The sequence below is a fragment of the Branchiostoma belcheri genome, unplaced genomic scaffold, assembly GCF_001625305.1.
Source record: "Branchiostoma belcheri isolate BF01 breed outbred unplaced genomic scaffold, Haploidv18h27 scaffold1, whole genome shotgun sequence".
NCBI lineage: Eukaryota > Metazoa > Chordata > Leptocardii > Amphioxiformes > Branchiostomatidae > Branchiostoma > Branchiostoma belcheri.
This window is the reverse complement of record NW_017802379.1, coordinates 7,010,404-7,024,053: the sequence shown is the minus strand read 5'-3', so window position 1 is coordinate 7,024,053 and position 13,650 is coordinate 7,010,404. Positions and strand designations below refer to the sequence as shown.

Sequence of the window (13,650 nt, the reverse complement as noted above, 5' to 3'; positions counted from 1 at the left end):
TACTTTCTGACACAACACTGATTTTTTTTAGTGTTTGTTGTTTGTCGTCAACGAGTGTATTTCCAACCATTTGGATGGTCTTCAGCACCAAGGACAGTTGCATTTGTGTGTCTAGCATCAAGGACAGGTGTGTTTGCCTGTGTGTGGATGGGTCTCAGCTCCATTGACACGTCTGTGTGTGGATGGTCTTCGATTCAGCACCAAGGACGGATGTGTTTGTGTGTGGATTGTGTTCAGCATTAAGGACAGATGTATTTGTGAGTTTGGATGGTGTTCAGCACCAAGGAGAGATAAGTATGGGTGTGAGGATGGCGTTCAGCACCAAGGGCAGATATGTATATGTGGGTGAGGGGATGGTGTTGTTCAGCACCAAGGACAGATGTCTTTGTGTATGGATGGTGTTCAGCAATAATTAAGGATATGTTTGTGTGTGGATGGTGTTCAGCACCAAGGACATGACAAGCTTTGGATCAAGTTCTTTCAGTGGGCTGATATAACTCAATATAAGGTGTTGCCCCACTTTCGTAAGAGTAGCTCTTGGAATCACATCCGTTGCACTGATATAGGAGGCAAAGTCTTAAAGAGTAGCATTGCCACTCTTAGCCATCTGCTTGTCGTCTTCTTGCCGCTGTATTCCGTTCCCTTTCAACAAACTGAAACATATGCATACGTGCAGTGTGTGGATTATAAACGTTTGCATCCCTAGCCTGTTCAAACAAGAGCAAAGCGTAGTGTTTACTCAAATATGTGAGCAGGATATGTTGGTGATATGATCATTTCATGTCATGCACAGTCGCTGTTACCCTTGAAAAGAGGTGCATATCGCAAATGGTCTAACAACAACTCTTGCATGTTATATAGCTTTTCTCTCACATTTACGTTACGTTTTTCTCCCTTTATGCATCAGTCAATGTTGTCGCAGCGTCAATTTTATTCTACATATCTTTGAGTATCTCTAGAAACGCAGTACATGTATATACTTAACGCCTCCGACAAGTATTCGTTGGGGCTGTACTAGACTAACTTATCATAGTGTGCCCGATGTTTAGCGTTATCAAGAGTGGAATACTACCGACCTTTGGTTCTGGATTTCAAGCACTGGCGCCACAACGACAAAGTTTCCGTCCTTTTCTGCATGTTGAGGCACCTCCGATAAGTTTCCGTCTAGCTTTTCTGCATTAAGTCCAGGCACTGCGAGAGGTCGTGGCAATGCATATGGCACTGGTTCTTTCCACGTCACCTTCCTCTGCCTTGAGTCTGTAGCCACGGTGTACCAAAGGTATATTATCATCAGGGTACATCCAACGACTGGCATCCATACCAAGATCCTGGGTGTCCTCCTGGACATCATTTACTTATTCCCGTACTTCGTAATACTTGAAGTTGTATAAAAGCAGCGTAAGGGATACAAACGCAGACAAATGAAGTTATATATGAAACAGGAGCTTTGTTTTGATCCACCCAAGCTGACTATTGCCGGATGAGCGTTGTTTATTGTAAAGTTGGCTATCATACCGGGGCTTCATGTGCTTGGTGTACATGTAATAATATGAGCGTCTGAACCATACTACACTTATGTGGCCGGGACCTTAACTCACTGAAGGAACGTCACATTGATTAAGCTTAGGGAATTTTATTTCCAGGAATAAAATTGGTATTACCTGATGACTAATGATAATTACCTTCCTAGCTGTGATTGCTTTACGCATTTTTTGTGTGTCAAACTCGTCACTGGAAGCTTTTACGTATACTTCCTACTTCCTAGATTGATACTTATAATGCCGTATCGCCTAGTGAACTGAGAAAGTCAACAGTTTTAAGTCGGGTTTTCTGTGATAATTTTTTTTCCAATTTACATATCTGCGAAAATCCCATCTAAAACGACGGCCAGATTGTGACGTACAAGATTTGTTCGCAATTGCAATCGATACCGGATGGGCGTGGCTCTCTTTCCCGCTATTCAGGAGTGACCTCTGACCTTTCAAGATGGCCGCCGTGAGCTAAAAATTCTCGTCTTCACGCTTCTATCTTGTAAATTTCTCAAAAATAGTCCAAATTCTACACATCTTCATACGCCAGCCTTTGCAGGTAAGACCCAATTCAACACTAGGTAACAGTGAATTATTCTTACCTAGCTTAATATGGCGTTACGTGAATTTTTTTTAATACTGAGCATATGGTATGCAAGAACAGGTGGCCGTTGATATAACGTTACAAGTTTTACTTCCTCCTCTTTCATGTGTGTTGCTTGTAAACAAATTGACGATCGTTTGATTGGTTAGTTCGTTGATTGATTGATTGATTGATTGATTGATTGATTGATTGATTGATTGATTGATTGATTGATTGATCTGTAGTGTACTTTACGTTCAGATCTAGAAGATATGGGGTTGTTGGGGACATCAGTGTCCTTGCTGGGCGTGTTACTGGCTGTCCTGGGATATCTGGTGTGGACAGGAGTGGACCTCGGACCACTCAACCCACTGGCACAAATGGTCAAGCCTTACCTGGAAAAGGTAGGAGTCTCTATTATGTGTTGTGTATTTTTGTTGTCCCTAGCTTTAACCCTTTAAGTGTCCCAGCACGATTCTATGTCTCACCCAAATTTATCAGCCCTTCCATATATTTATTGTTGTTTAAATTTCAGACATTTGACATTCAATGTGTTCAATATATTGACGTTGATATTTATGGATAAAATATCAAATACTTAAGGCGGTTGATTCTTTGTACATGCACATCCCTATTTTGTAGTTTTAATACAAAACTTCTGACATTTTTACTCAATAAGACTGTAGTACAGATTCAGTGTAAATGTTATAAACAGTGAAATACTGGCCTGTATAGATTGAATATATTAAGTATATTTGGTATTAAGTATATTTGGTATTAAGTTACAGTTACTTCTTATTGAAAATTGTTTAAACAAGTTATGGGGCTCATTCATTCACAGTAACTCACAATGCAGTAATAATGTATTCATGCACTACAATGAAGGTGTCCACAGAAGAACCTCCTGAGCGCCTGTTTACTACACACCAGCTGAGTAAATACACGGGAAAGTCAGGCAGTCCTGGGCTGTACCTGGGCATCCTGGGGAAAGTGTTTGATGTGAAGAAGGGCAAGAAACACTACGGGCCAAAGGGGGGGTACAGCTTCTTTGCAGGTAATTATAAGGTTCTTTTTTTTGTTCTTTTGTACCTTTATTTAATTTAAAACTAAAAAAATGCTGTATTACTAATATTACTACTGTGGGACTGTAACAGTTATACTTCAGTTAGAAAATTTTGCTGCATCAGGGAATGGAGGATTAACATTTATTTTCTATTGATGCCAAAATACATCTTTTGACGCCATTTATATGAAGAATCAAGGCTCAAAATACCCAAATGCAATCTGCTGAACAATTTGATATTGCAATTTGGTTAGCTATATAGTATGAAAAAAGAAGACAGCCTTGCTATTTTGAATCACCTATTGTAAATGAAAACAGAAATAAATGATGTATGTCAAGTATCAAAAATGGTGTTGAATAACCTGTTTATCCCAGCACACTTATTGATGATAGATGATAAAAGTCTAAATATAAGTTGCTAATGTCATGGAAATCATTATAAACAACTTCCTAAAATTAGTAAGGTTTTGAAAAAACATATTTGATTTGTTCCATGTTCTGTGTGTTCCCAGGCCGTGACGGCACCAGAGCGTTTGTCACAGGAGACTTTACAGAGGCAGGTTTGGTGGACAACGTGGACGGCCTGGTGCCCAGGGACTTGATAGGGATCAAGGAGTGGATACAGATGTATGAGAAGGAGTACAAGTATGTAGGTAAGCAGGCCACACCTTATATAATGTTCTTCTATACTGTACAGAAGCTTGGGCTTTACATTCAACTAATGTGAATTAAAGACACTCAAAGTTTTGAGCTTTATATTGAGTGACCTCAAGGGCATGACTTTTCAAAAAGAAGACAAGCACTCTTGAAATCTTTTTCCCTCCTCACTCTTGACTTGTTTATTTATTCTATTTGATATCTTATACTAGGACTGCGTACCGGTACATAAGTACCAGTACCAGTACGGTAGTGTGAAAATCAATTAGGTACAGCTACAAAATACCGAATCACTAAGTTCCAGTACATCGGAATTGAGAAAGTTCAGAAGAACTGTACACATGTATATTGATCTCATTTGTGTCATTTAGCCTCTATACACTTGAAGAAGCCACACAGGTTAAACCTGTCTTGTGACAGACTGAATAAAAGTTCTAGACAGGAACTATGCGGCTCCAGATGTCTTACTGAGGAACGATTGTGTGTGCGAGATGTTGGTTAGCTTGAGGAATGAAGCTCCTCTACTATATATACATTTTGCACTATATACTGTTCTCTGTTCAGGAAAATTGATTGGCAGATACTATAATGATGAAGGGAACCCTACTAAGGAGCTGTTGGATGTGGAAGACAAGATGAAGGCTGCTCACTCTGAGAAGAACGCTGAGGAGGAACTCAAGAAAACCTTCCCACCATGCAACAGTATGTACACCAAGGAGGATGGAGCTAAAGTTTTTTGTAGCAAAAAAAGGTGGTTCTTTTTTATATTCTTAAATATCTATATGTATGTACACATTGAGTTGATCCTAGAATAGACACGAGAAATTCGTAAATCATAGCTCTAGATGTAAACAGTTGTTTTTTTCAATACTAAAGAGTATTGAAAGTCTACTTTGACAGAATGTTCAAAATGTTTTAGCACCTGCTAGTACATGTTTGCTGTTGAGAAATGTCAAATTAAATGTAAAAACTTTTTTTCAACACAAGACAAATTGTTCTCACCTAGAGCTTTCAATCAGTTAAACTCTGGTCTTCCTCATTCTACCAGACTGACCCAGTGAGACTTATGTGGCTTCTCTGAAGTGTGACGTCAACACTTAGTCAATGGGTCAGTCTACTGAGGAAGACCAAAGTTACTGGTCAAAAGCTCTAGGTGAGAACAATTTCTCTTGTGTTGGAACAAAAGTTTTAACTGTAAACATACATTGTATTTCTTATTTCCCCTTTGCCTCCCAGTGGTGGTATAGAGCGGGACTGGGTTGGGGTGCCCCGGAAGCTGTATAAACCCGGCTCGGACAGATATCGCTGTGCCTGCGTCAAGAACACAGGACCCCCTGCAGGGGACCCTGGAGCAGACCAACACAAGGACAGGGGGGACCTGGACAACCCTCTAGTCAAGGAGTACGACGGGTGTGCTTCAGATGACACTGTGTGTAGGACATAACTGTATGGAGTGGGAGAGGTGATGTGCAACTCAGGGCTTGAAATACTGTGTGCATATTATGCATCTTATAATTAGTGCAGATAAAATTGGAGCTGTGCAGGAATTTGTGATGTCTACCTGCACTGGTCCATATACTGCTGCTTTATATAGAAATGTAGGTGTATGACATTGTGGATTTTTTTTTTCATTGACCGTATACAAGAATGGCAATGGTTTCTGAACAGTTTTTAGTGTGATGCAAACTTTTGAGTTCTGAGACAGAGTAGTGCAGATAAAATTTGTCTGGTACAGGTAATTTTCAACATTACCTGCAGTATTTCAAGCCCTGGAAAAATGTGACCTTTCCCCATATGTACTCAGGCCTTAAACCTTCTTATACTGTTGTGAATTGCCAATGTGATTGTTTTTAAATGAAGATGTATAACCCTGTTCTGTATCTGTATCTGTATAGCCGGTATAACCGCCTTTCGGCGTAACACACCAGCTTCGCAGGCACGCGGCGCGGCGGCAGCTGGCTATATTACACCGATCGACTTGTTACACCTAACCCTTGAACTTCTAGCTTTAGACATTGTTTAAAGCTATCTATTGACAGTGCCCCTACTGTACTTGGTGACAGTGAGTTCCACTCTGCGATAGTTCTAGGAAAGAATGAATTCTTGAACACCTCAATCCTTGGTTGATAACTCTGGTACTTGAATGCGTGGCTATTTCTTGTTCTCTTCTGAGCTGGTATTAGGTACTTAGTAGTTGGGACATCCACCAGTTTATTAGTCATTTTGTACATCATGCATAGTCTAGACATCTTTCTTCTGTCTTCAAGTGAGGTCCACTGTAGGTTTCTTTTCATTTCCGTGACACTAGCACCTCTTACATAGTTGTTCATACAGAATCTTGCAGCTTGATTCTGTACCCTTTCCAATTTGTCTTTGTCTTTCTTTGTATATGGATCCCATACTGTCGCAGCGTATTCTAGGTTCGGTCTTACAAGTGACGTGTATGCAAGTGATTTTACTCTCGTTGGACATGCCCACAGATTACGTTTATTATATATAATAATCACTCCCAATGTCTGTTTCGCCTTAGTTGTGATATTATTAACATGTGCACCCCACTTCAGTCCGTTTGTCAGCGTGACGCCCAGATACGGATGGATTTTTGTGGTTGCTAAAGCCTGACCACAAAACTGGTAGCTAGTTGCATGTGGTGTTCGTTTGTTTGTTATGTGCATAATGTAGCATTTTTCGGGATTAAACTGCATGAGCCATTTGCTTTGCCATTCTTCCAGGGTGTTCAGGTCTTTTTGGAGAAGTTGTGAGTCGGTCTGTGTAGAAAGCTCTACATACAATAGACAGTCATCGGCAAATAACCTCACATTTGAGTCAAGCTGATCTGGTAGGTCATTTATATACAAGAGAAAGAGCAATGGCCCCAGGACGGTTCCTTGAGGGACCCCAGACGCTACTTTAACTGGAGCCGACGCCTTCCCTTCAACCACTACTGTTTGCTCCCTGTTGGTCAGGAAAGCCTTTAACCAATTCAGCGTAGGGCCTTGGATTCCATAATACTCCAGTTCTAGCCAGCACATCTGTCTTTCTTTTATTTGACAGAATTTTGCCATCTTTAACACATGAAAATCAGTGTGTAACGATATGGAAAATGATATCATTAGTCTACCAGCAAAATTCGCCCCTCAAAATACAGGAAATAGCATTTAGATGGTCAACATTTCAAACTTTTTACTAGGGGAGTATGCCCCTGGATCACCCTAGGATGGTTACTCCTATGGCGCTCAGCATGATGTCATGATGTACATCAAATGAAATTGAGATGATGGAAAAGAAATTCATGCTGGCTAGAACACTGGTGTATTAGATATTTTTGTCTACTTAATTTTGGTCCCAGAGTTTTAAGGTCTTCTAATACGTACTGTAACAAAGCAGAAGTGCCATAGATTATCATTTTATTTCATTTTAAATTTGTTTTCTATAGCTGCATAATAACAGTTACAATGTTAAAAATACAAATCTGTATTTTCATCAGGAATATGGAATGTAAATGTTTATTGAATATCATAGGTTTGTTACACACAGATAATTCTGTGAACAATTGAACACAAACTTATAGTTTAAAATCATGCTTTTTATTTCAAATTTGTACATGGATGATAATGATTAAGATATGCAAGTCATACAGAAAGTAGTGGTGAGATGATGTAAATCTGTGAGATGTTACCCTTGTCAGGACAATACAGTGACAATACTGTAAGTTAGCCCCACAGATCATGGTTAAAAATCCTTGTAAGTTGGTAAACACTGCATGTAGTACATTGTATGTAGTTAGAACAATACTTAGTAGTCAACACTCTTATTATTATATAGTGGTAAGCATTGCAAATAGGCAGATAAAATATTTAGCAACGTAAGTTGTAGTAGTATGTACTACATGTAGTTGTAAAATAGCATACAGCTGTTGGAGCAGCACTTGTAATAGCTTCAAGAAAAAGAAAACTTTAAGACATTCCAATACTGTTGGCTTTCTTTAGTTTACTGTCTTTGATGATTATATGGTGCAGGTGGTTCATAGTAATGTAATATGTACATTATTTTTGTGGTATACAATTTAATGTACATATTACATTTGTGGTATACAAGTTCTTGTGATGATTATATTAAGATACACATGACATAATGTTGTAAAATGGGTACCATGTATTTTGCCTTTTTTTTTGGAACCAGGGAATTTTGAAGACACTGTATTTATTTTTATTACAGACAACTGATATGTAGCAAAAGTTCAAAGTGCAGCTTTAGGAGGTGTGAAGCGTGCTATCCTGTAGGGCCCCATGTTTAAGAAAGGCGGCCTGTCTGTGGCCAGTTCACTCAGGAGTCTTCCCACTGCCGCCCCCAGTTTGAATCCATGGCCTGCAAAAACAACAAGAATTCAGAGATCTCAGACCTCCATAAAACCATGCTGTTTACTTGTCTTAACATATTAGGAAGGTGTGAAAATCTCAGGAAAAATGGCTCCTTAAGTTTACAACTACTGATGCAATGTAGTTTACAGTCTCCTTTTGTAATCCCCATTATCATACAAGGGAAAAACATTAGCTGTCAGTGAGGTCATGTAATGAAAAACACCTGTAAAAACAGCGAGCACTACCATGTACAAGTGATTAATGACTTTTCCCCTCTGGTATAGACTGAACACAACCATATCCATGCAGCAACAAACACAGACACACACATACACACACACATACCAAAAGCAATACCTCCATTTTTCAAGGAGGTAAGCAAAGGCTCAAATTGATCTATTTGATAGAACACATTTAAGGTATCTATAGCTAATTAGCAAAGCAGACATTCTACCCATCTAAGAGGATAGGAAAAAGGAAGAATTGCAGACCTGAGAATCCAGTGCCAATGACTATGTTGTGAAACCTTGGATGCCGGTCTAGTATGAACTCAGCATCCGGAGTGTTCTGTGAGACACAAAGTATACTCATTCTATAATTACATCAAAATGAGTCATCAAAATTTAGACTTAAATTTTCTATTTCTGGTTAACACAATGCAATCTATAATGCGCGAGATCTGAATGATACTGTAATCCAACCACAAGTACAGTAATATTTTAGAGTAATGTTAACATTCTCTCTTCATAGTATTGCATAAAAGCAGCCTAACTTACCGTGTACATGCAGGTTTCGACCACGGCTGGCTTGTCCTCCAGACCCGGTAGGTGGCGCCTCACGAGGTTACTCAGGTAACGTACATCCTCCTCCAGATGTTCCCGGATGTTGACGTCACGTTGTTCGGGGTTAGCGACGTGACCTGTCTTCCAGTTTACGTGACGACAAATCTGAGAAAAAGATATGCCTAGATCTTTAAGAGTCTATATAACTAATGTAATTTTGTTGTTTTTATTTAGGAAGCTTTACCGCATTTGTAGAAGAATTGACAGACGTAGCAGGTGACTATCACCTCTTCAAGATGTCAAACCTGAGACCAGACTGTAAGGTCTGAACCACTCACACCGGGAAGGACCCCTGCTCTTTTCGGTAAGTGTGGTGGGATCTTTAACGTGCTCAAGGTGTAGATCTCCTAGACAGGACCTCTGGCTTTGCGTCATATCTTAGAGGACGTCCCTAACCGAAGCCAGGTATTCATGTACATACTTTACTTTCATTTACATGTGGGTGAGAAAATGGGTGCCTTTCCCAAGGACACAACAGTGGGACCCGAAAGGCAACACATCAAAATCTACAGGTAAGGGTAAAGGTAAATTTTTTCTACCTTGACCATATTTGGGTACTCCAGGCTAGGTATGCCGTACACGTCATCATCCTCGTCCTTGATGACCGGGAAGTTAGCCGCCAGACTGTGAGTAGAGGTCGGCTGCTTCTCTCTGAAGTAACACACGTTGATCCGGAGAGGCTGGGAAAGATATTTCCAATGAATCGGGTGTCCACAGTTAGACTTTGGAGTTTAATGAGTGTCTGCCTTATAAATGGAATTCCCTTTTTGCTTATATTTATATTAAGTCAAAGGCGGTTTTGAACCTCCTTGTAACGTTTCAATTATGTTGCTGATTTGTAAGAGTTACTAATACTGACGTTCTCCACTTTTGTTGTTGGGGCTAGAAAACAGAACTGCTGTCTTATATTACTCTCAAAGCAGAAGTTTTGCCTTCGGCCTTTTTTTGACGTGTTTTTATGCATTTATATATATCGGGCTTTGTTTTCTAGAATTCTGTGCTGGTACCTTTTTTTATGCGAACACAACTGGGTGGCAAATGGTTCCTTGCCATTTTGATACTGTCTTTTTTTTATTCCAACATGTAATCACCAGACGTGGTGACGACACACTCAAGTTTTTTCAACTTATATTAATGCCGCCACCAACACAGGGGACAAATACATGACAGGATCATTTACACCTGAGCGAAGTGAGGAAAGTCGTGTAAAGTGCCTTTCCCAAGGGCACAAGATCGGTGGCATGTCAGGACTCGAACCCGGGACTTTAAGTTCCGAGTCGCGCACTCTGCCGCTACGCCACACGACCCCACGATACTGTCTTTGCAATATCTGCTTGGAGATTAGGGTTTGATATAAATGTACTTACTTTTAACGGCAGGTTGAGTCCCAAGTCGCAGAGGATGCCGGGAGCCCATGCCCCACACGTCATCACCAGTCTCCTGGTCCTGTACGTCATGGTTGCCGTGGTAACGGTTATCGTCTGTCCTGGGACCACCTTCACGATCCGTTCGCCATCTTTGATGCGGCCGCCTCTCCTCACAAAAAGTTCCTGAACCAAATTATTTATTTATTTATTTATTTATTACAACTTTGCCACAAGGACAGGACGTGCCACAAGGACCTCAAATTAGAGAAGATAATGAGAATGTTACCTCAGTTTTGAGTGTTTTTGGCTATATAGCTCCTGCAGTGTTTGGTCTAGAACTAAAACTTTGCCCTTGGCATTTCGTGAATCAGTGAGTGGATCATTATTTTCTGACGAAGGAGATCGAACGAAAATTCATGGTCAGATCCTTTTAGTGTGGAAACAAAAACTTTAAACTTTACTTTTTTGATATAGGAAAAAAGCTCCTTTTAGATACGGACATACATGTACATCCAACGTCAGTAATAAAAGGACCCTCGACAGAAAATCAGGTTTGAGAACTAGCGCGAACCTGCAGACACCTGACGGCCGTGTCGGCCTTGATGACAGCGGCGTCCTCCTCCAGCACACCGACGTGCCCGGCCGGGAACCGCAGCATCGGGAACCTCCGCCTCAGCTCCCCCGTCTGGAGCCGGCTGTTCCGGGCGCCCACCCCGTCCAGCGTGTCGGCAATGGCGTGGATCTTCGGGTTCTCTGAACGGGCCCACAGCAGGCGGGGAGTGGGGCTGTTCAAGACAAAAAAAGTTGAAAGAATGAACGGATGATCGGGTCGTGTGGCGTAACGGCAGAGTCCCGGGTTCAAGTCCTGTCATGCACTTGATAAAGGCACTTTACACGACTTTCCTCTCATGTCTATCCTGTATTTGTCCTCTCGCGTTGATATAACAGTAAACTTGAGTACTTGAGTGTGCCGTACCCATGTCTTGTCATGAAATGTTGTAATAAACGAAATTAACAAAAAAAAGAATGAACGGATGAGGGACGTACATAGACCAATCAGAGAAACCAAAATTTGCCTCAACAGCGACGGGGGACGACATCGTTTACCAGATACATGTACCTTTGATCTAATGTTAACGTCACACTTCAGAAAAGCCATGTAACAAGTCTCACTGGGTCAGTCTATTGAAGAAGACCAGAGTGACTGGTCGAAAGCTCTAGGTGAAGTTTTATCTTCAAACACGTAACTGCCAACACAGATGAAGTTTCGTGATAGCAAAATTCGTCTCCTTGAAAACAAGTTCTGATGTGAAATTCTGCTGTTTAAAGCGGCGGTTACATTCAATGATACATTTTTTTACTCACACCAGAAGCGTAGTTCCCAATTCCTTTTCAACCTGCTGCCAGATTCGGATGGATGCCGTCACCATGTCTGCGTAGTGCGCATGCTCGGCGATGTAGGACTTTCGGACGATGCGGGTCTGACCACAGGAGCTTCCCCGTGTGTGTGGCAGGAAAAACTGCGCGTTGGAACAACGAAGAACAGTTACCAAACCGCCATTAGCGAATTCAAGACTTGGGACTAGGGCTGCGTACCTAAACGCAACATCAGGTACAGGTACCGGTACCGGTACAGAGGTTTAGGTACAGGTCCGGACCTGTACCTGTACCTGAACAATTTGACAAATTAACACGTGTTCTTCACTTTTTCAATCATGACACAAACAATAATAAAGTGTTGACAACTTGTCAGTATCTTCCAATCACAACCCTGGATCAGCCACACTCTCGCGATGTCTCGTGAGACTGAGGATCTCAAATCAATCGACGGTGTTTACGTCTTTTCCAGTGCTAATTTTTCGTCTTTGTGGTAGGATTTACCTATCTTTAGTCATATACATGGTGTAAACTAGCTATTTCGGTATATACTCGTTACTTCATGATCCGGTATTTTGGACCTGTACCGAAACGATTTTTACGGTACTGGACCGGTACAGTGTACCGGTCCGCAGCCCTACTTGGGACCCGGAATCCACGAAGGAAAAAATTACCTTCTAAAAGCGCCATCTACCGGCATTACATCTAACTTCTGGTCTATCCTAATATATAGAGTGACCTTGGTCGTTGAACTGGCGCTACTGCAAACGTAAACACGCTGCTTGTGGTGCACGCTCCAAATTGTATTTTTCAAAATCGTTTCATGTTATCTTTTATTCACAGCAGAATTTGGACATGCGTTTTAGTTTTGCCGCCTGAATAGCATGTAACTGATAGTGATTCAATATTTAATAAGACTCCATGGTCGGTGAAAAGTATATTATGCATGTTGTGGATATGAGTCCAAAGCTCAGCCCATATACAGGGACTGGCATATTCGTGCACAAGTCGTCCTTGAGATAACTAGCGACCCGTAATTCCTCGAGCCTATATTCATTACCGCGCCTGTCCCATTGACACACCACTGCCTGCTATCCATGTAAACACTTCGATATTGCGGCATGCGACACAATCGCTGTGAAAGAAAACAACATGCAGACTGACATGACATGTTGAGTTTGCTCTTTGTAGTTTGTACCAGACTCCCGTCTGAGTTCAAACATATGTCTGTTTACAATATGCTGCGAGCCCGGAAGTCATGACCTTCACTCATGACCTTGGACCTTCATGCAGGGTACCGGTGTGTATTGCATCATACATTGTATGTACGTAACAGTGCACGTGAGTGAGTTAAATGTTAAATACACCAACACAAATATGTGGCGTTTGGATTCTGTACTTTGTACTTTGGTAGACTTCGAGTTGAATGTCAAAGGCACCAACACAATTATAATATGGCGTCTGGATTTTGTAGACTTCGTCTGGCTTAAGGTTGCCAAACGGGTAATTCAAATGCACATATACAAACTGTACGACAGTATCATGCCCGCTTTGTTTATCTCACCTGTTCCAGAAGAAGGGTCTTGCTGCCGCCCTGCGCCAGGTGAAACGCCGTGGACGACCCCATCACCCCAGCCCCAACCACGATCACGTCCCAAACATCCTCACGTTCTTCTGCCATGTTCCCCGTTATGCCTCGAAGAAAAACACGATCTTAAAGGGTCAATGTCCAGACGTCAGTGGTGCCCCATTAAGTGTGCTGCAGCGCCCCCTGGTCTCTTGGTTGTACACGACAACACACAGAAAAGGTTTATATTTTAACGCAGGTTTATAACTTTTATAGGTTATTCGATAATAATAATAATAATATA

The 13,650-nt window shown here is 41.2% G+C and overlaps 2 protein-coding genes across 3 annotated transcripts; one reads left to right on the top strand and one right to left on the bottom strand.

The window, feature by feature from the left end:
- Nucleotides 1-1,977: 1,977 nt before the first annotated feature.
- LOC109463040 (neuferricin-like) lies at nucleotides 1,978-5,703 on the top strand. Of its 2 annotated transcripts, none has more exons than XM_019759732.1 (6): nucleotides 1,978-2,088; nucleotides 2,383-2,516; nucleotides 2,998-3,166; nucleotides 3,688-3,828; nucleotides 4,397-4,583; nucleotides 5,069-5,703. In XM_019759732.1, exons 2-6 carry the CDS (start codon nucleotides 2,385-2,387, stop codon nucleotides 5,274-5,276), a joined length of 837 nt encoding a protein of 278 aa, XP_019615291.1. In that variant the 5' UTR covers nucleotides 1,978-2,088; nucleotides 2,383-2,384; the 3' UTR covers nucleotides 5,277-5,703. The 2 variants fall into 2 exon arrangements, with proteins under 2 accessions (XP_019615291.1, XP_019615299.1); XM_019759740.1 differs by having other exon boundaries at nucleotides 2,380-2,516.
- Nucleotides 5,704-6,851: 1,148 nt separating this feature from the next.
- Nucleotides 6,852-13,586, bottom strand: LOC109462941 (peroxisomal sarcosine oxidase-like). Its single transcript, XM_019759572.1, has 8 exons — nucleotides 13,344-13,586; nucleotides 11,768-11,922; nucleotides 10,974-11,187; nucleotides 10,403-10,585; nucleotides 9,575-9,715; nucleotides 8,970-9,140; nucleotides 8,685-8,760; nucleotides 6,852-8,200 (listed from the first exon to the last, which is right to left on the bottom strand). The coding sequence occupies exons 1-8, from the start codon at nucleotides 13,458-13,460 to the stop codon at nucleotides 8,073-8,075; spliced, it is 1,185 nt and encodes a 394-aa protein (XP_019615131.1). The 5' UTR covers nucleotides 13,461-13,586; the 3' UTR covers nucleotides 6,852-8,072.
- Nucleotides 13,587-13,650: the final 64 nt, after the last annotated feature.